We start from the raw sequence: 21808 nt of genomic DNA on the forward strand, positions 1-21808 counted from the left end.
ACTCTAGGAGAATGACTTTGACTTGAATGTATCGTTATACCCATATGTTTACCCTTAGCCTGTCAAATGAATATTCCACAAGTGAAATGAATGGCACAGCCTTTGGACGTGGTTGATATTTACGTACCCATTACGAGGAGAGCTGACAAAATAGCTAATAATGATACTTCATCACTCTAATGGCACCATAAGCGTGTAATACATGGGAGGTCCTGAACTATTTTGCCTCTGGTGTTTGGCCCCACTTTCATCTAGTGGACAGGATGTAGCACTATTAGAGTCTGGTAAAGCCCTGAGAGACCATCAATATCCTGCCAGCCAATACCTCCGAACCTCATTACGCTCCAGCCCAGGAGTCTCATTCCCACGACCCATTTAGCCGTAGATCCACAAGCAGCCACACTGGTAATGTAAACTATAATTGGGTTGCTGCGGCTGTTTCATTCTGGCCTGCGAGGCCCTTGTGTCCTGGGATGTGAGAGAATGGTACAGTAAGAAATTTAGCAAGTGGCTCCCTGCCATGCCATTTCCTCCAAAGCACGGCACCTATCATTTACCCCCCTCCTCCCCTGCTCAGTGGTACATTCCTGTCATAGCTTTGATTGGCTATTTCTGGGCCCGAGGTCTTATGGTAGGGGTGTTAGACAGATTCTACTCGACAAACTAAATGTGTGCAACTATTCAAAGACCCTCTGTTATGTATGTTGTTCAAATGTTTTGTGTTCTTCAATATGAAAAAACGTGAACAGATCCAAAGACTGGAGAAAGACCACCAATTCAATTTGTAAAAGCTCAGTTGACATAACCCAGAGCCAGAGCTATGCAAAAGCTGAAGACTGCTGTATTAATTCAAAACAAATGAGAAACACATGTTCATTTTCGCATATATAACAGTACTGTTTATTTTACACTTCAAATGTAAGGAGCTGGCAAAACCAGCTATGTTTCAGCTATGGAGACACGTAGCTAGGGACTCACCTCTGATCCCATGTTAAGTTATCAGTGTTCAGAAACTGCAATTATCAAACAGCAACACATAAAATATATCTTCCTGTGGGAGATCGGATAGCAACATAAATGATAACATCAATACATCCCTAATTTGATTTGTCACCATGAAATTCTAAACAAACAAAAAAATACACCCAATAAACGGAATGTATACCAATCCCTTATATAAACACCTCAGCTCAGAGGTGAGGGCTCAGATAATCTTTCTTGATCCTCTACGAATGGAGATCCATGGGATGTGCTGTAGAAAGGTTCATAGGTCGAGTGGCCCATCTCTGTCCAAAACCATCTCTGTGCTTTAACAGCTTCACCATCTGTCTGACTGTGGTGGGGGTCTCTGGGAGCCCACTGAGGACAGACAGACACTCTCTCCACACAGCTGTTCCTCCCACTTCATCTCTCCTGTTGATCAGCCAGAGCCAGGAGCCCTGTCTTAGAACAGGTCCTCACACTCTGTCTATAAATAACAGCGTGGAGTGGTGTCTGTGAGATATACTGTATGTAGGTGTCTATGTTGGCAGAGGAAGGCGGTGTGTGTGCATGTGTGTGTATGTTTATGTGTGTGTGTTGTTGTACCAGAGTATGGGTGTGAATAATTATTTGTGTGTGTGTTTGTGTGTGTGTGTGTTGTTGTACTAGAGTATGGGTCTGAATATTTATTTGTGTGTGTGTGTGTGTGTGTGTGTGTGTGTGTGTGTGTGTGTTGTTGTACCAGAGTATGGGCGTGAATATTTATGTGTGTGTGCGTGCGTGCATGCGTGCGTGTGTGTGCGTGTGTGTGCTGTTGTACGAAAGTATGTGTGTGAATATTTATTTGTATGTGTGTGTGTTGCTGTACCAGAGTATGGGTGTGAATATTTATTTGTGTGTGCGTGTGTGTGTGCGTGGGTGCGCGCGTGTGTGTGCGTTGTTGTACCAGAGTATGGGTGTGAATATTTATTTGTGTGTGTGTGTGTGTGTGTGTGTGTGTGTGTGTGTGTGTGTGTGTGTTGTACCAGAGTATGGGTGTGAATATTTATTTGTGCGTGCGTGCGTGCGTGCGTGCGTGTGTGTGTGTGTGTGCGTGTGTGACAGAAAGAGCAAGAGAGAGATAGAGAGAGTAGGAGAAGGAGAGAGATGAGGGCTCAGTACATAGCATCCTCATACATGTCCGTCCGGAGGCAGAAGAGGATGCCTCCCCCTAGCATGAAGATGGTAGCTCCCCAGCCCAGTCCGTAGCCCCAGTTGAACTCATGGTAGGTCTGCAGGACGGTCCCATCAATGAACTTGATTGGGTAGAGGACCAGTGCACAGGCCTGAAGGACCACTGAAAGAAAGGGAAAAAAATCTAGATAATAAATCCACAGAAAGATATAAACGTGAACATTTTATAGTTAGACAACGTATGTCTTCTATCTCGGTACACTAATTTAGGGCCCTATAAAATCCACGTTGCCAACAGAATCACAGAATACAGACACTAAAACGGAATTCAACAATATACATTTTTTTTAGGGAAGTAGGAAATCAACTATTGAAATTATTACAACATTCCTTAATATGGCCATGATTATCATAAGACATGAAAAAAATGCATCAATGAGTGCATCAAAGAGGCAATGACAGAAGAATGCCCCTGCCTGTGAGTGCGTGTTTGTCTCCCACTTTGTGTAGCTGTTAGCGATGACGCTAATGTAATGACAACTGTCTTCTGGAAGATGGAAAGGCATTCACAAAAATCTTCTCAATGAAATGTTAACTACAAAGTAGCCTATGCCTACCTGGCATTATGATATCATAATTATTTGCATAAATCCAGTGGCTATTTGTTTTGCAAACTCTGCAATCACATGAGCGCTACAGAAACACCACTAAAGTAACAACAGTCTCTTGCTGCTGCACATTGGCATTAAAGGATAACTACACCCCAAAATCAACATTTCATTTTTTCCAGACCTCAAAAGTGGTCTTCTGATGTGGTTTAAGCATTGTTGTGGACATAGAACACCCAATTGTGGTGTTTTTATACCAAAACAAATTGTAATATCATCATCATCACCATCAAACTAACATGGTCAAAGCACACCAAGACAGTCGTGAAGAGGGCACGACAAAACCTATTCTCCCTCAGGAGACTGAAAAAATGTGGCATGGGTCCTCAGATCCTCAAAAGGTTCTACAGCTGCACCATCGAGAGCATCCTGCCTGACTGGTTGCATCACTGCCTGGTATGGCAGCTGCTTTGCCTCCGACCACAAGCCACTACAGAGGGTAGTGCGTACGACCCAGTACATCACTGGGGCCAAGCTTCCTGCCATCCAGGACCTCTATACCAGGCGGTGTCAGAGGAAGGCCAAAAACATTGTTAAAGACTCCAGCCACCCTTGTCATAGACTGTTCTCTCTGCTACCGCACAGCATGCGGTACCGGAGCGCCAAGTCTAGGTCCAAGAGGCTTCTAACAGCTTCTACCCCCAAGCCATAAGACTGCTGAACATCTAATCAAATGGCTACCCAGACTAGTTGCATTGTCCCCCCCCCTCTTTTACGCTGCTGCTACTGTGTTATTATCTATGCATAGTCACTTAAATAATTCTACCCACATGTAATATCACCTCAATTACACCAGCTAACCAGTGCCCCCGCACATTAACTCTGTACCGGTACCCCCTGTATGTAGCCTCGCTTTTGTTATTTTACTGCTACTCTTTAATTATTTGTTACTTTATTTCTATTTTTTTTAGGTATTTTTCTTAAAACTGCATTGTTGGTTAAGGACTTGTAAGTAAGCATTTCACTATAAGGTCTACTACACCTGTTGTATTCGACGCATATGACAAATTAAATTAAATTTGATAAAAACAAATTTTGTAGGGCCCTACTATTTGAGATCTATTCTGGTAAAAGGGAACCAGCTAGCCTTGCTGTATGAATGAATGACTACCTGTGTGCAGGTAAAGAGCTAGTGATGCCAAGAATGCTGATGGGAAACTGGAGCCACGTGCGAGTCAGAGTTGGGACAACAGCCAGGCTCGGAGAGGGGTGATAGATACCCCCAACCAGCCGCTACCCAGGGGGTCCTATCACACCCCCTCCCCTCAATGTCCTCTACACTCTACAAACCCTGTTCCTCCTCCTGGGTTCCCCTCACACTCTCTGTGCCCCTCCTTCAGAGACCCAACAGCTGCTAATTACTGCAGCCAGCAGCCAACAACAAACCCACCCGCCCATGCTCCACTACACAGTAAACAAACATACTACTGCATCCTGTATCCAATCTCTGGTTCTCTAATGAAGTTCTAATGCATCCTCCTTAGGTTGCCACTGAGAAACACTCTACCATATGGTTGTGTCAGAGCTTCACTAGCCTTTACTGACCACGGCCTAAATATAGGATTATTGTATTGAACAATTCTGAACTGAACTGAAGTCTGTAAGTAAAAGCCTATTATAATTCAAACTCGTTGTGGGCTTATACTGTCAAGTGGCCAAAGCCCATAACCCTGAACTTCCAAATAAAAGGAAAAAGTGTGCTTTTATAACCTGTGACGTTGTGTTACACTGGACTGTGGTCGGAACTGTGGTGGCAGAGCTTAGAATAGAAAACACATTGGGTCACACTAAAATATCCCTATGGCGACCGAACTTTCATTGTGTGTATCCCGTGTTACCATCTCTCTGTGTACTTTGTATGTGGAGTAAGAAAGGTTTGACGCACTCGTTGCCACACAGTTGTTAAGACTGTCGTAAGGATCCGCGAGTGTCCTGTTCATAGTCACCAATGTCAGTCGATTGAACTTTGTTAGAAGACCAACACAGACATAACTATTAACTTTAGGATTCACATTGGGTAACCTCATCCGTCACATCACATTCCGAGTCAACACATTCCTAATGAATATATTTAAGAGCAGGAAAGCAGTCACTGTGTTGGGCAATGAATCAGAGTGAGTGTTGGTCCGTCTGTGTGTGTACTCACGTATGTGCGGTGAGGCTTCCTCCTACTTTTATGGTCAAACAGTAAGGCGTCAAGTTGAAAGAGGGGGAGAGGAAATACCACACGGTGGGCTCTCTAGACATAAAGTTAACTACTGTTCCTTTTCTCTATTAAAACCTGTGTGTATGTGCACGTGTGAGTGTGCATATATGTCGACTGACGCAGAGAGGGGACATTGTGAAATTTACTGAGACTCCACCTGGAGGAAAAGAGGTGAAGAGGCGTGAGACATAAGCTCAGGAACGTGACTGTTCACAGAGGCCAGGCTAAGGCGGCTGGGCTGGGGCCGTACTTCTGGCCAGCAGACAGGCACAACAATGACTCTCAGCCTTTCTCTCTGACTGGGGGCATTTACACAGCCCCCCTGCCCCCTCCATCCTGTGACTGAAGGCTCTCCTGCATAAGGAGACCTTTATCCTTAACAGGCCTGAAAGCAATTACAGAGAGGGAAAGAAAACACTGCATCTCCCACATTTCTCAGCAAATGACAAATGGCGAAAGCCTCAGACATCTACCACAATCTATCCCTCCACATACTGGTGCTACAGTATAGGAGACTTCTAGGCTGTTTTGGCTTTTTATAAGAGCAACTGGCTAAGTAACTAGCTGATGAAACCAATGGTTGCTTGTATACATCCTGACACCTGTCTCTCAATGGACTTCAAGCAGAACATTTCCAAGCAGAAAGATACAGTGCATTTGGAAAGTATTCAGACCCATTCACTTTTCCCTACATTTTGTTACGTTAGAGCCTTGTTCTACAATATCAAATAATTATTTCACACCATACCTAGGTGTCTGGTTAGACTGTAAACTCTCCTTCCAGACTCACATTAACCATCTCCAATCCAAAATTAAATCTAGAATCGGCTTCCTATTTCGCAAAACAAAGTATCCTTCACTCATGCTGTCAAACATATCCTCGTAAAACTGACCATCCTACCGATCCTCGACTCCGGCGATGTCATTTATAAAATAGCCTCCAACACTCTACTCAACAAATTGGATACAGTCTGTCACAGTGCCATCCGTTTTGTCACCAAAGCCCCATATACTACCCACCACTGCGACCTGTACGCTCTCGTTGGCTGGCCCTCACTTCATACTCGTCGCCAAACCCACTGGCTCCAGGTCATCTACAAGTCTCTGCTAGGTAAAGCCCCGCCTTATCTCAGCTCACTGGTCACCATAGCAGCACCCACTCATAGCACGCGCTCCAGCAGGTATATCTCACTGGTCACCCCCAAAGCCAATTCCTCCTTTGGCCGCCTTTCCTCCCAGTTCTCTGCTGCCAATGACTGGAACGAACTGCAAAAATCACTGAAGCTGGAGACTCATATCTCCCTCACTAGCTTTAAGCATCAGCTGTCTGAGAAGCTCACAGATCACTGCACCTGTACATAGCCCATCTGTAAACAGCCCATCCAACTACCTCATCCCCATACTGTATTTATTTATTTATCTTGCTCCATTGCACCCCAGTATCTCTACTTGCACACTCATCTTCTGCACATCTACCATTCCAGTGTTTAATTGCTATATTGTAATTACTTCGCCACCATGCCTATTTATTGCCTTAACGGAGTTATCTTACCTCATTTGCACTCACTGTATATAGACTTTTTGTTTTATTTTTTCCTACTGTATTATTGAATGTATGTTTTGTTTATTCCATGTGTAACTGTGTTGTTGTATGTGTCGAACTGCTATGCTTTATCTTGGCCAGGTTGCAGTTGCAAATGAGAACTTGTTCTCAACTAGCCTACCTGGTTAAATAAAGGTGAAAAAAGATTATATATATATATATATATATATATATATATATATATATATTACACACAATACCCCATAATGACAAAGTGACAACATTGAAATGTGACTTGTTTCAGGAAACTAGGAGTATGTCGTGGGTCACTACTTCACAGGAGAGCCATTTGAACGTAAACTTGTTTTTTTTATCAAAATGCGTTTTTTGGCAGAAATGCCTTCTGGAACATGTGAACTTTCATGTGCCTTAATAACAAACTTGTATGCCATCTTTAAATACGAGCCTAGTTGATTTAGCCACAGAAAAAGTCAGCAACCTTCCCGTTAGCAATGATTGACTGAGATAATGAGTGGGCTGGACATGCCAAGAGATGAGTTTGGATTGGTCTGCCTTGTGGCACGCTTCTGTCTATTTGAGCTGGTAAGAATGTGGAGGTAATCCTGTCTAACGCTGCTTTAAAAATATATATATATTGCGTAGTAGAACTGCATAAGTGTTCCTCTCCACTTTCTGGAGGACCGAGTTTTGAAATCAGTGGAATTAGATTATGATAGCTAAGGAGATGGAGAAAACACCTGTCTCCGGATTACATCTTCAAACTAAGGGCAACCATGGCATCCGTGACAGAGAGGGAGAAGTGTCCAACCATGTATATGGGTAAGATAGTCTAGCTAGCTACATTTTCAGATATTACACGTTTCTAGTTTTGTCAGAAAGTCATTTTAATTTCAAGCTAATGTTAGCCGGCTGGCTCGCTAGCTAGCTAATGTTAAGTTAACGTTATGTGTAAGATCTGTGTAGCAATATTATTCGTATCTCAGAGCCATTTGCTTTGCTAGTTATAGCCTAATGTTAGCTAGCTAATATTAAACCTGGTTGGTTAGCTACCTGCAGATTAATTGAGGGTAGTAACGTCATGAGTTGAGATTATGGTTCATTGATTAGCTAGCTAGCTACCTACATGTCTTAACAAAAGACTCCACTGTGCAAGTATCCATTTCAATAGAATGTTCATGATGCCACTGCGACAGCTGTTGATAGACATAGCTGGGAAATTCACTCTGGCTACCTACTCTGATTTCAGAGCACTCTCGTCTGAGTCTGCCAGAGCACAGAATAACTGACGAATTTACGAACGCTCAACACCTGTTGAATATGGCCGGTGTCAGTAAACGTTGGCAAAAAAAAGTTAATTGTTGCCAGCAGCACATGGTCAGAGTGAGCTGTTCTCTCATTTGTGTCTGGCAGTAGCTAGCAAGCTTGCCAACGTTAGCTAGTTAACTTGGTTGCTTGACTGCTGTTGTTAGGACAGAACGCTCGGATCAACCCTTAAAGAGATGGTTGGGGCAAAAGCTTAAGAGGGTGTGAACGATGCTGAATGGGTGTAGACAAAGAAGAGCTCTCCAGTAGGTGTACCAAAACATTCAAAGGCCATTTTCCTCAACTGTAGTGTATGATATACAATTTTCTTGCTCTGAGTCTCTACTTGTATTCAATGTAAAACACACCATTTCAAATGTTGCTATATAAGACCAAAGCGAGCAGGTCGGTCACAAATACCTTATTTACATAAGTATTCAGGCCCTTTGCTATGAGACTCGAAATTGAGCTCAGGTGCATCCTGTTTCCATTGATCACCCTTGAGATGTTTCTACAACTTGATTGGAGTCCACCTGTGTTAAATTCAATTGATTGGACATGATTTGGAAGGCACTCACTTGTCTATATAAGGTCCCACAGTTGACAGTGCATGTCAGAGCAAAAACCAAGCCATGAGGTGGAAGGAAATGTCCGTAGAGCTCAGAGACAGGATTGTTTTGAGGCACAACCCTGGGGAAGGGAAGCAAAAAATGTCTGCAGCATTGAAGGTCCCCAAGAACACAATGGCCTCCATCATTCTTAAATGGAACAAGTTTGTAACCACCAAGACTCTTCCTAGAGCTGGATGCCCAGCCAAACTGAGCACTGGTCACTCTGACCGAGCTCCAGAGTTCCTCTGTGGAGATGGGAGAACGTTCCAGAAGGACAACTATTTCTGCAGCCCTCCACCAATCAGGCCTTTTGGTAGAGTGGCCAGACGGAAGCCACTCCTCAGTAAAAGGCACATGACAGCCTGCTTGGCACATAAGGACTCTCAGACCATGAGAGTCTCTGGTCTGATGAAACCAAGATTGAACTCTTTGGCCTGAATGCCAAGCGTCACGGCTGGAGGAATTCCCCAAATACAGGTGTGCCAAGCTTGTATCATCATACCCAAGAAGACTCGAGGCTGTAATCCCTGCCAAAGGTTCTTCAACAAAGTACTGAGCAAAGGGTCTGAATACTTACGTAAGTGTGATACTTCCGTTTTGTATTTTTAATAAATGTGCTAAACTGTCTAAAAACCTGTTTTTGCTTTGTCATTATGGGGTATTGTGATGTCATTATGGGGTATTGTGATGTCATTATGGGGTATTGTGATGTCATTATGGGGTATTGTGGTGTCATTATGGGGTATTGTGGTGTCATTATGGGGTATTGTGTGCAGATTGATGAGGGGAAAAAACAACTTAATCCATGTTAGAATAAGGCGGTAACGTAACAAAATGTGGATAAAGTGAAGGGGTCTGAATACTTTCCAAATGCACCATATGTGTTCAGGCCTGGGAAAGTGCAGGGAGTGGGAGCAAAGGTGTTTGTTTTCATTCTATATAAACGTAATAACAGGGTGCCTGTCTGTTAAATAAGAAAGTTTCAAATTGGGGAATGTTGGGGAATGTGGGACTGAGTACAAACCAGGTAAAGGCTGTTGTCACTGCTCCACCATTGTTTTCAAACCACAAGACTGACTGACTGACTGCACACTGCTCTATTCCTGACCTCACACATACAAACACACACACTCGTTTTCATTACAAGAACAAACAGCAAAAAGCGATGTTGGTTTTAATATTGCTTCCTTATGGCTTACTGTGCTTGTCCTCTCTGTGGATGCTTTATATGGTGATGCATTGGTAGTAATATCCAGCCGTTGATTTGCTACAGTTCACAGAAGAGAAATAAAAAAGTATTGTGAAATGAGTATGTTTTGAACAATTAGTTAGTTTTAAGAGTTAAATGCTCCACAGCACTGTTATTCCGGCATGGCCTCTTAATTGTGTTTTGACTGAGCCTGAGAAGGAGAGGCCTAGTGAAGGAGAGAGCAGAGAAAAAGGGGGAAAGAGAGAGAGAGCAGAAAATGAAAGAGAGACCATTGAGAGGGGGAGAGAGAGAAATAGAGGGCAGAGAGAGGGAAGAGAGTGAGCAGAGAGTGGGGGCAGAGAGAGGCGGAGCAGACTGAGCAGAGAGAGCTGTGGGAGAATTCATCTCTTTCTTCATGGATATTATCCATGAGGGAATACATTCCTCTCTTCATTGGTAACTGTGCAAATTCTGCGGCTGCTTTTTCTTGGCACGCATCAGCCTGCTTTCTGGGTCTCAAAGCACCACAAAAATAGTTCTCACCCACAACTCCCCTCTCACCCCCCCCCCCGCCCTCTCCTTCTCCACCCTCACAGTCTCAGTCAGTGTCTATTTAGCTTTGTGCAAACAACTTGACTATGACCTCAAATGGTGAATTCTGTCTGTATGGAGACCAATGCGGTATGGGGAAAGAATTTACACTGTATCTCCATGTTGTGCCTACGTGAGAAAGCTGTTCATTGACTACAGCTCAGCGTTCAACACCATAGTCCCCTCCAAGCTCATCACTAGGCTAAGGACCCCGAGACTGAACACCTCCCTCTACAACTGGATGATGGACTTCCTGACGAGCCGCCACCAGGTGGTGAGGGTAGGTGACAACACATCCGCCAAGCTGACCCTCAACACAGGGGCCCCTCAGGGGTGCGTGCTTACTCCCCTCCTGTACTCTTTGTTCATTCAGGACTGCGTGGCTGCGCATGATTCCAACACCATCATTAAGTTTGCTGACGACGATGAGACAGTGGTAGGCCTGATCACGGACAACGATGAGAGAGCCTATAGGGAGGAGGTCAGAGACCTGTGGTGCCAGGACAACAACCTCTCCCTCAACGTCCGTAAGGCAAAAGAGCTGATCGTAGACTACAGGAAACGGAGGTCCGAGCATGCCCCCATTCACATCAATGGGGCTGTAGTGAAGCAGGTCGAGAGCTTCAAGTTCCTCGGTGTCCACATCACTATGGATCTGTCATGGTCCACATACTGTCACACCCTGATCTGTTTCACCTGTCTTGTGCTTGTCTCCACCCCCCACCAGGTGTCTCCCATTTCCCCCCCATTATCCCCTGTGTATTTAAACCTGCGTTTTCTGTTTGTCTGTTGCCAGTTCAACTTGATTTGTCAGGTCTTACCAGCGTGTTTCCCGTTTCTACTGTCCTCAATGTTTTGTCTTCTAGTCTTCCCGGTTTCTGACCTTTCTGCCTGTCCTGACCCTGAGCCTGACTGCCTGACTGCCCTCCTGTACCTGCCTGACTCTGACCTGGTTCACAAACCTCTGCCTGCCCTCGACCTGCCTTTCGCCTGCCCATTTGTTATATTAAATATTCTGAGAATCAAACTATCCACCTCCTGTGCCTGCATCTGGGACATATCCTGAGTTGTGATACACACACACCAATACAGTCGTGAAGAGTGCATGACAACACCTCTTCAGGAGGCTGAAAAGTTTTGGCATAGGCCCACAGATCCTCAAAAAGTTCTACAGTGGGACCATTGAAAGCATCTTGACTGGCTGTATCACCTCTTGGCATGGCAACTGCTTGGCATCCAACCGCAAAGCGCTAAAGAGGGTAGCTCATCACTGGGGCCGAGCTCCCTGCCATCCAGAACCTCTATACCAGGCGGTGCCCTAAAAATGGTCAAAGACTCAAGCCACCCAAGTCATAGACTGTTCTCTCTGCTACCCTACGGCAAGTGGTACCGATGAACCAAGTCTAGAACCAACAGGACCCTAAACAGCTTCTACCGCAAGCCATAAGACTGCTTAAATAATTAATCAAATTGCTACCGGGACTATCTGCATTGACCCTTTTTGCACTAATTTCTTTTGACTTATCACATACGCTGCTGCTACTGTTTATTATCTATCCTACATATCTACCTCAGTTACCTCATACACCTGCACAGAGATTCAGTACTGGTACCTTGTGTATATAGCCAAGTAATCGTTACTCGTTGTTTATTCATTATTATTTTAATTATTACGTTATTACTTTTCTATTATATCTCTATTTTCTTTCTGCATTGCTGGGAACGGCCCGTAAGTAAGCATTGCACTGTTAGTCTACACCTGTTGTCTACCAAGCATATGATGGTTAAAATGTGATTTGATTTGTATGTGATTGTGTTGTGGCGCAGTATGACCCTGTATGGTGTCGGGTTTGTGATAGTTCAAGTTTGGTGGACTCACCTGCAGCGAACATGAACACGGCTACTGTGCGGTAGTGCTGTCTGTGTGTCCCCCGGCACAGGGAGACGAGGGCCACCAGGAAGGCCACCAGAGTCACCGCAGCACCAGCCAGCAGCAACACAAGGGTGGCTATCTGCCAGTCTGCAGGAGGAGACACATGTTACAAATGACCATCACCAACATTGATTCATAGGGTACTCCTGTTCTAATCACTCAGTGAATTACAATCTATGTATACAAAAGTATGTGAACACCCCTTCAAATTAGTGGATTCTGCTATTTCTGCCACACCCATTGCTGGCAGGTTTATAAAGTCGAGCACACAGCCATTGCCATAGATACACTTTGGCAGTAGAATGGCCTTACTGAAGAGCTCAGTGACTTTCAACGTGGCACCGTCATAGGATGCCACCTTTCCAACAACTCAGTTCATGACATTTCTGCCCTGCTAGAGCTGCCACGGTCAACTGTAAGTGCTGTTATTGTGAAGTGGAAACGTCTTGGAGCAACAATGGTTTCGCCGCGAAGTGGTAGGCCACACAAGCTAACAGAGCGGGATTGCTGAGTGCTGAAGCACGTAGCGCATAAAAATAATCTGTCCTCGGCTGCAACACTCACTACCGAGTTCCAAACTGCCTTTGGAAGCAACGTCAGCACAATAACTGTTTGTCGGGAGCTTCATGAAATGGGTTTCCATGGCAGAGCAGCAGAGCAGCAGCACACAAGCTTAAGATTACCCTGCACAATTGCATACGTAGGTTGGAGTGGTGTAAAGCTCGCCACCATCGGACTCTGGAGCAGTGGAATCGCCTTCTCTGGAGTGATGAATCACTCTTAACCATCTGGCAGTCCGACGGACGAATCTGGGTTTGGCCAATGCCAGGAGAACGTTACCTGCCCCAATACATAGTGCCAACTGTAAAGTTTGGTGGATGGTCTGCGGCTGTTTGGTCTGGGGCTGTTTTTCATGGTTCGGGCTAGGCCCCTTAGTTCCAGTGAAGGGAACTCTTAACGCTACAGCATACAATAATATTTGAGACGATTCTGTGCTTCCAACTTTGTGGCAACAGTATGGGGAAGGCTCTTTCCTGTTTCAGCATGACAATGCCCCCATGCACAAGGCGAGGTCCATTCAGAAATGGTTTGTCAAAATCAGTGTGGAAGAACTTGACTGGCCTGCACAGAGCCCCGACCTCAACGCCATCGAACACCTTTGAGATGAATTGGAATGCTGACTGCGAGCCAGGCCTAATCCCCCAACATCAGTGCCCGACCTCTCTAATGCTTCTTTGGCTAAATGGAAGAAAGTCCCCGCAGCAATGTTCCAACATCTAGTGGAAAGCCCTCCCAGAAGAGTGGAGGCGGTTGTAGCAGCAAAGGGGGGACAAACTCCACATAAATGCCCATGATTTTGGAATGAGATGTTCCAAACATGTAGTGTATGACTGTATGGTGGAATTGAATAGATCCCGCATAAACTCAGACCAGTGATGAGAGACAAGCAGGAAACAAATAGCCTACTGCTCTTGTTACAACTCAAAACACGTGTGTGTGTGTGTGTGTGTATTTGTGGTCAAGAAAGAGTTTAAAATTCCCCAACATTCACAGTTCTCTCTAGTGTTTTAATTTAGACAGCGAAGGGAGCTTGATCCACAGAGCTACTTCAAACATGCTCACTTGACCACGTGCAAAACCCTTGCTTCAATCTCATCCATCCATCCAATCTGCCTCTCCTCTGTCCAGGTTCTGGCTGTGCAGACATAGCCATGATGCAGCCTTCCAAAATCCAGCTGACTGTTCAGTTCTCCCGCAGGTCTGTTGCGTCTCGGTTGGCTGGCTCGCCTCAGAGAACAGAGAGAAGCTCCACTGGAGGCAGTTAATGAGCTCCGCTCTGTCATGTCTTTCTCTGCCCCCAGGTCCCAGGTCACTGTCTCCTTTGTCTCCTGTAGTGTTAACCCCACCATGCCCCTGCACCCAGACGCCCTGGTCCTAATGAGCTCCGCCAGGCAGGCAGGCGTTCTCTCTCTCTGCCCAGGGACAGGGTTATCTCTTAGGGACCGCCTCACATTCAGCCCCCCCCCCCCCTTCTCCACATTACACCACAACAACAGAGGGAAAGAGCTCTATCACAGCAGCTCATTATGTGACAGGTGTTTGTCTGACAGCACGCTCCGCAGGGTTGTTACAAAACAGAAACATCCGGTTTTCAGGAGAAAAGTTAGAGAGGCTGTGATGCCACTTGTTTACAGTCTCCGGTGAAACATATAGCGGATGACTATAGATAGTGCCTGTTTGTCTTCGAGATGAAGTTCTTGCCACAAAGTTGCAAGACACCACATACCAATTTTGTTGGCGTCAGCTTTGTCGGAGATTCCATTGCCGCTAGATAACGCTATCTAATATCTAGCTCTCTGAAGTTGTTTCCATCCGGAATATTAACCAGGCGACACTCCATCTTAACTCTTATTTACTGTATTGGTTGAACAGTGCAGAAGAGAACCTCCCCTACTGTTTTTTTCTTCTTTTAGTCTGACAGAGACAGACCATCAAGCTTGGAAAGGGTGTGGCTGGCTGGGCACCACATGGGAGGGCACTGAACTAAGATCGAGGGTCCTATCAGAGGAGACCGCCAGGGTTAACCTGCCTCTCCTGATCACAGCACCCATATGGTGTCCGCTCTGCTCTGTGCTGGAGCCTGTGCTGGCTGCAGTGGCAGTAGCATCCTCACTGAGGCTTTCCCTAACAGCACATTCTACTCTGCTGGGAGGCTCAGCCAAAACAGCTACTGAGAAACAGTAGAGGAGAGGGATGAAACTAAGGAAGCAGCAAGTAATGTTCCAAGAAACCAACATTAGAGCTCCACAGTGGAGATGTCATAATACCCATAAAACCTAGAGGTCAAATAGGGAAATGGTTTAAATCGTTTTTCCACCATTCATTTTTCCCTTAGGGGATTTTAGTAGCACTTAAAATAATGACTGTGTTTCATGTAGGGTTACCGTGGTAACATAAAAAAAACAACAAGGTCGAATCATGACATCAGTGATCTTCAGGTCGGAGCTCTAGAAAGAGGCCAGAGTGCCTGACTTGGAATTCTGAGTTGGATGACCGTTCAAAACTTATTTTCCCAGTCGGAGACTGTTTTTTTCAGAGTTCCCAGTTGTCTTGAACTCACCGAAGTCTGATATTTCCCAGTTCCAAGTTTCCAGTTGTTTTAAACATGACTCAGTAGTCATGCTGGATTGACAGCATGGCCAATGTATTCAACATTTTCTGACCCATGGTATTGCATGTGAATGTTTATCCTTTTAAGCTTGGAAAAGAGACCCTTAAACCCAAACTTGGACCACACACCCTCTTCACTGAATAGCAGGGGAAGCAAAATAGTGATTGCTTTGCAATGCTTAGAGTTAGCAACTGAAATTGCGATTTCCAACTTGTTGGGTAATGTTTATGTCCAATGGCCGATGAGCACTGATACATTTTATTTGTATTTTCTCTTCATATGACAAGGATTGAAAAGGATTTGCCAGCAGATTGTCAACATGATTCATGATGGTGACTGCTTGTCTAGCTTGCTACTGTTGACAAGATTTTGCATGTATGATATTGACACAATAAGTCCAATAAAAGCTAAGGTAACTTGATTTGACATTATTTTATATGTGGCCAATGACCTTGATCCTTCTTGGATGGGCACTTCTAATGTAAATCTATGGCAGTATCCAAGGGGGCTTGAACTTTTTAGCTTTCCTTGTAGATTTTGCAGAGACTAGTGTCCCCATGAGTGACAGCACACTGAGCCAATTACGGCGCAACTAGAGAAGATTACCAACCACCTGCCTTGAATGAGGGGTTGCCACTGACCCTAAATATATGGCTTAGGCCTATGAACTTTTTAGCTTTCCTTGTAGATTTTGCAGAGACTAGTGTCCCCATGAGTGACAGCACACTGAGCCAATTACGGCGCAACTAGAGAAGATTACGAACCACCTGCCCTGAATGAGGGGTTGCCACTGACCCTAAATATATGGCTTAGGCCTATGTCGGAATGCGTGAGAACCCCCCCCCCCCCCCCTCCCAGATGGCAAGTCATGGGGACTAATTGCTCAGCAATACAACACTGCTGAGAAAGAGAACTTCACATTACAACCGCAACAAACTGTGGCGACACTCAAAGAGAATAGCCTCAGATATGCCTAAACATCTACTTGTATCACGATAATCACTCACAGAAGTGGTACGCACTGATTGGCAGGGCGGGAGCAAAAATATTTAGTCTGGATACCAGTCTTCTTAGCTAACATATTCCACTCATGACAGGAGTGGCAATGAGTGGAATGTAATAGTGGCAAGTGGCAAAGAGCGGAATAGTTTACCCGAGATGCAACCAGGCTACAAAATATTGTCCCTGGAAAGCAAGTGTTGCAGTAGACATGTATCAACGGAGCCGGAGCGATGTTGAACAAGCTAATTACAGTACATTAACAATTGGTCCATTGTTGAGCTCTTCATCCATTACCTACATACAGTAGAAATTCACCGTAAATTCCAGGTATTTCTCTCACTATAATCCGATTGCTTTACACATTCAGTCTGTATCCATCTGGACCAGTCTTATAGAGTGTATGTGTATGCTATAGAACTTCAACAAGGTTGTGAAAGGGAAAAAACTGCACCAATTTCTAGGCCATGTTTTATAGAGTTTGTAATAGATAATGAGCCTTAAGAGCAGGGGTGAAAGCATGAAAAAATGCCAATATCACCATTTGTGGGTTCCTATAGTGATAGTCCCCCGTCATTCGCTGCCAAAATACTTCTACATTATTTTGGGAGTCAAGGATTATAACTCATTTTGGGGATCCCTTTTCATCTGGATAGAAAACCACTTGAAATGCATCATTTACATCAAAAGTAAGAAGAATTTTAGTAGGAAAAAAATAGCTTCTTACCAGATTTGAGGGTGGAAAGGCATCTCCAGCCAGAATCTTTTTCGGTGCATGATTCCCATAGCGACAAAGAAAACCGCTCTGCGGTTACCCAGGCGGGACTCAATAACGCTACAATGTCCAGACACAATGCCAGAAAGACACAAAGTAAAGCAATCAACTTGAATGGTCTGAAAACGTACACTTCATTTACAGACATGTTTTCATATTAAGTTTACTTCGATCCACGCGTGTTGAAATAGAGCAGAGGAGAAAAGCTGTGACAGCGTCCTCCAGCACCCTCAATCCGAAAGTTCAGAATCGACTGTAGCGAGTTGGGATGAAAACCCTGATTGAAGTCCTCTCTCCTCCTCGCGTCTGTCTGTGCGCACAATGCGCTTTACTTAGATCCCGTGCTCCCCCGTCTGGTCAACTGATATGACATTGGCTGTTAACTGGAGCACAATGAACCTAATAGATTTGGTGAACTATTCTACGATATACAATCCACCACTGCACACTGTACATACATTAGGTTATATTGAATCACATCAAGGGTGGACTTTGGCCCTGGAGTGGATTTTGTCGTTATTCAACTGCATTTGTCCTTTCATTGAAACATGTTCTGGCTCTTATGGTAACTTTGCAGTGTAAATACTGTATATTGGATTTATTTATTTAACCTTTATTTAACTAGGCAAGTCAGTTAAGAACAAATTCTTATTTACAATGATGGCCTATAAACCTAGTCCTGGCCATTACTGAATATGTCAGAGCAGGAGCATAAAAGGCATTTTGATGATGATGAGAGGTGGGCTTTGTCTCTATGGCTGATGAATTATTGAGAGAGCGGGAGAGGGAGAGGGAGACGAGAGAGGGAAAGAAAAAGCGAGCGAGACACACATAGGAGAACCATGGAACAACCACAGACGTACAAATATCATCACCAGACATCTGGTACTCTTCTGGACAGTGCCTATCTGTAAGTCAAGACCCGGTCTGCATAGGTGGCTGGTGACTTCAATATGCAGGTCTAAACTTGTGTTCACACAGTGGCTCCAGAGTGGTGGATTAGAACTCTCAGACATTTTAACTACTATATCTGCCCCACTTGAGTCCCTGTTTAATCATACACTATATAAACAAAAGTATGTGGACACTCCTTCAAATGAGTGGAATCGGCTATTTCAGCCACACTCGTTGCTGACAAGTGTATAAAATCGAGCATACGGCCATGCAATCTCCATAGACAAACATTGTCAGTAGAATGGCCCATACTGAAGAGCTCAGTGACTTTCAATGTGGCATCATCAAAGGATGTCACCTTTCCAAAAATTCAGTTAGTCAAAATTCTGCCCTGCTAGAGCTGCCCCGGTCAACTGTAAGTGTGGTTATTGTGAAGTGGAAACGTCTAGGAGCAGCAAAGGCTCAGCCGCGAAGTGGCTGCACACAAGCCTAAGATCCCCATGCACAATGTCAAGCGTTGGCTGGAGTGATGTAAAGCTTACCACAATTGGACTCTGTTGGAGTGGAAACGCGTTCTATGGAGTGATGAATCACGCTTCACCATCTGGCAGTCCAATGGACAAATATGGGTTTGGTGGATGCCAGGAGAACACTACCTGGCAGAATGCATAGTGTCAACTGTAAGGTTTGGTGGAGGAGGAATAATAATAGTTCTAGTGAAGGGAAATCTTAACGCTACAGCATACAATGACATTCTAGACAATTCTGTGCTTCCAACTTTGTGGCAACAGTTTGGGGAAGGCCCTTTCCTGTTTCAACATGACAATGTCCCAGTGCACAAAGCAAGGTCCATACAGAAATGGTTTGACAAGATTGGTGTGGAATAACATGACTAGCCTGCACAGAGCCCTGATCTCAACCCCATCCAATACCTTTGGGATGAATTGGAACGCTGACTGCGAGCCAGACCTAATCGCCCAAAATCAGTGCCCGACCTCACTAATTCTCCTGTGGCTGAATGGAAGCTTTGCACACTCCTGGCATTTTCTCAACCAGCTTCACCTGGAATGCTTTTCCAACAGTCTTGAAGGAGTTCCCACATATGCTGAGCACTTGGTGGCTGCTTTTCCTTCACTCTATGGTTCAACTCATCCCAAACAATCTCTCTCTCTCTCTCTCACACACACACACACACACACACACACACACACACACACACACACACACACACACACACACACACACCATCACCACCATCAGAGGATCAAATTAAAAATCAAATGTTATTTTATTAATCACATGAGCCAAATACAACTGGTATAGACTTTACAGTGAAATGCTTGTTTATGAACCTTTCCCATCAATGCAGAGTTGAAATAATATTACAAATAAAATAGTAACCAACACAAGAGGAATAAAATAAAATACACGCGAATGGAGCTATATACAGGAAGTACCAGTACCAGATCAATGTGCAAAGGTATAAGATACTTGAGGTAGATACTGTATGTACATGAAGGCATCTGGATAGATAATAATAAGAGTAAAATAAAGAACAAGGTAGCAGCATAAATAGGACACTGCGCATGAAACATGATTGTAATCTCATATGAAGAAGAAAACCATATGGATGGAAACAATGTAATACATTACAACCCTTATGCTCCCAAAACCAATGCCTCCAGTCACTGTTTCAACGTTCAGGCTATTGTATGAGAAATCCGAGTCTATATGACCGAGCTATTTTTTTTTAACATAATGCAAGGTCACTGCTTCAATTCTTGACACAAGACTCATCCGTTCACGAATTGTTTAAATGTCGCCGGAGGAGGCAACAAAAAACGCGGTCACGACAGTGCGCAAAATAACGAGAAAATAGATGTACTTATTTTCACCTTTAGAACATTTTAAAAATCAATGTTAAATCCCTTCAAATAAGGCGGGGACTTTTGGTAACATTTGTGTCATACATTTGCTCTGATCGAGTGACGTACCGATCGTCCAAATAAAGAAAACGCGAAGAGCGCACTCAGGCGTGACAGAAAACCGCGCGCCCGCGTCCGTATTACACACACCTCAAAACCAATAAACTACTACGGTGTATCCTCGAAACCCGACCTCGGACTGGCCAACGGACTGTACTCACCAAATCGTTTGAATGATGTGGATAATTGTACATTCAAATGTAATTGGGGCATACATTGGGCATTGCGCGACTGGACATAACCATTTGTTCACATGAAACCCGGAGTCTACAGCTTGATGACAGCACTGTAATATTCACCATGATGAATGGCCAAATAATCTGGAGGAACTTTCTTACTCCAAGCCCCGATGGATTTTCCAAAATGTTAATAAACTCCAGCGACGAACACATCTGGACAACAACTGTCGCGGAAATAGGACGTCAAGACCCAAGGCTACCAAGTTTGTCGACGTACCTTGGACTTTTTGTATGTTTACTGTTATTTTTGATTGCCATGTTGATCGTGATGCTTTACCGAATCAAACACAAAATTGCTCCATTGCCCTCGGATATGGAGAACGCTAGTCATACGGAGATGTTTCCAGATCAAGTTGAACTGGCCGCCGTGTAGCATCATCATTCGGACCATCGCAGGCGCCCACTCGGAGGCGTCGTGCTGCCTCTCTCATCACTTTTGTGCTGATCAAATTAGTCTAATTGTTTTGTGATTTATATGCTATAAATGTTTACACTTGTAAAATTATTTTACATTTAAGCATTTTCTTTGGCACTTATGCTAATTTCAGACCTCCAGAGATATGTTCTTGAAAAGAACAACATCATTCTTGACTAAAAACGTTCGAACAATGTTTGGAAAATATTCGTCTATCTTGTGATCTCCTAAACCAAATGAAAACGTTCTGTTATGTCCTTAGTACCTGTCTTGTTATAGCTGGGGTACTGTTTAGATAAACAGATGATATTGTAAAGTTCCTCTCACCTTTCTCAGTAGTAAGATGCAACCTACTTTCAAGTGCCAGCTAAGCAGAATCGTCAGCTAATTCTGGATCATTGAAGCAGTGGCAGTGCTGAACAATTATCAAAAAATTGTGCCATACTTACAATCTTGATATTACCTTTGACTATTTTGGCATATACTATCTCCGCATCTAACATTTAAGACCTGCGGCGGTGGATCCTCTAGTAGTGTTGTTTATATATATATATATATATTGCTATTACAGAGCCATTATTTCACACAGCACACTGAATCAGTTAGGAGAGCATTTATGTATTATTTAGTGTGTGTAGCCTACAGGGTTAACTTGCTGAGGCGTTTTTGCTTTTTCAAGTGCACTTTCTCTTATCATGTTTTAATGAAATGCTAAATTAAAGCTCCGGCAGGAGATTAACATTAAAATATTCCTGTATTAGGCTACTCGCAGATCAGTCTGGTGCCTGAGCTGCGGTGGGAAGATAATGGACCCAGCCTCAGTGCTCTTGAGTACATGAAAGCTAATTGAGGCAGAGAATGAGTTCCTGGTTGGTTGCCCTCTTGTGTTGAGAGCCCTCATCCCACCTCATAGTCCCCACCCCCCCACCTGTAGCATCTCCTGCATAACAGGAGCCACCACAGTGAAGGGCCTGACATGACAGCCTGCCTGTTTTACATTGGAGTCATTTAGCAGACACTCTCATCCAGAGTGATTTACAGGCACAATTAGGGTTAAGTGCCTTGCTCAACTGCACAGCAGCACATTTTGTCACCTAGTCAGCTCAGGGAT

At 44.2% G+C, this 21808-nt stretch overlaps 1 protein-coding gene across 2 annotated transcripts; it reads right to left on the reverse strand.

Moving 5' to 3' along the window:
- Positions 1 to 1926: 1926 nt before the first annotated feature.
- Positions 1927 to 17472, reverse strand: LOC110534028 (transmembrane protein 47). Of its 2 annotated transcripts, none has more exons than XM_036990427.1 (3): positions 17117 to 17472; positions 12165 to 12305; positions 1927 to 2338 (listed from the first exon to the last, which is right to left on the reverse strand). In XM_036990427.1, exons 1-3 carry the CDS (start codon positions 17310 to 17312, stop codon positions 2136 to 2138), a joined length of 540 nt encoding a protein of 179 aa, XP_036846322.1. In that variant the 5' UTR covers positions 17313 to 17472; the 3' UTR covers positions 1927 to 2135. The 2 variants fall into 2 exon arrangements, with proteins under 2 accessions (XP_036846322.1, XP_021474336.2); XM_021618661.2 differs by having other exon boundaries at positions 1927 to 2317; positions 17117 to 17466.
- Between the last annotated feature and the right edge of the window lie 4336 nt (positions 17473 to 21808).

The sequence above is a fragment of the Oncorhynchus mykiss genome, chromosome 10 (assembly GCF_013265735.2).
Source record: "Oncorhynchus mykiss isolate Arlee chromosome 10, USDA_OmykA_1.1, whole genome shotgun sequence".
Lineage (NCBI taxonomy): Eukaryota > Metazoa > Chordata > Actinopteri > Salmoniformes > Salmonidae > Oncorhynchus > Oncorhynchus mykiss.

Bases quoted from the DNA above. Each gene is read 5' to 3' on its own strand.
- LOC110534028 (XM_036990427.1), bottom strand. From the start codon at position 17,312: ATGTCTGTAAATGAAGTGTACGTTTTCAGACCATTCAAGTTGATTGCT. The intron at 12,306-17,116 runs GTAAGAAGCTAT...CTCCTCCTGCAG, and splicing joins CCTTTCCACCCTCAAATCTG to ACTGGCAGATAGCCACCCTT. The intron at 2,339-12,164 runs GTGAGTCCACCA...TTTATTATCTAG, and splicing joins CGTGTTCATGTTCGCTGCAG to ATTTTTTTCCCTTTCTTTCA.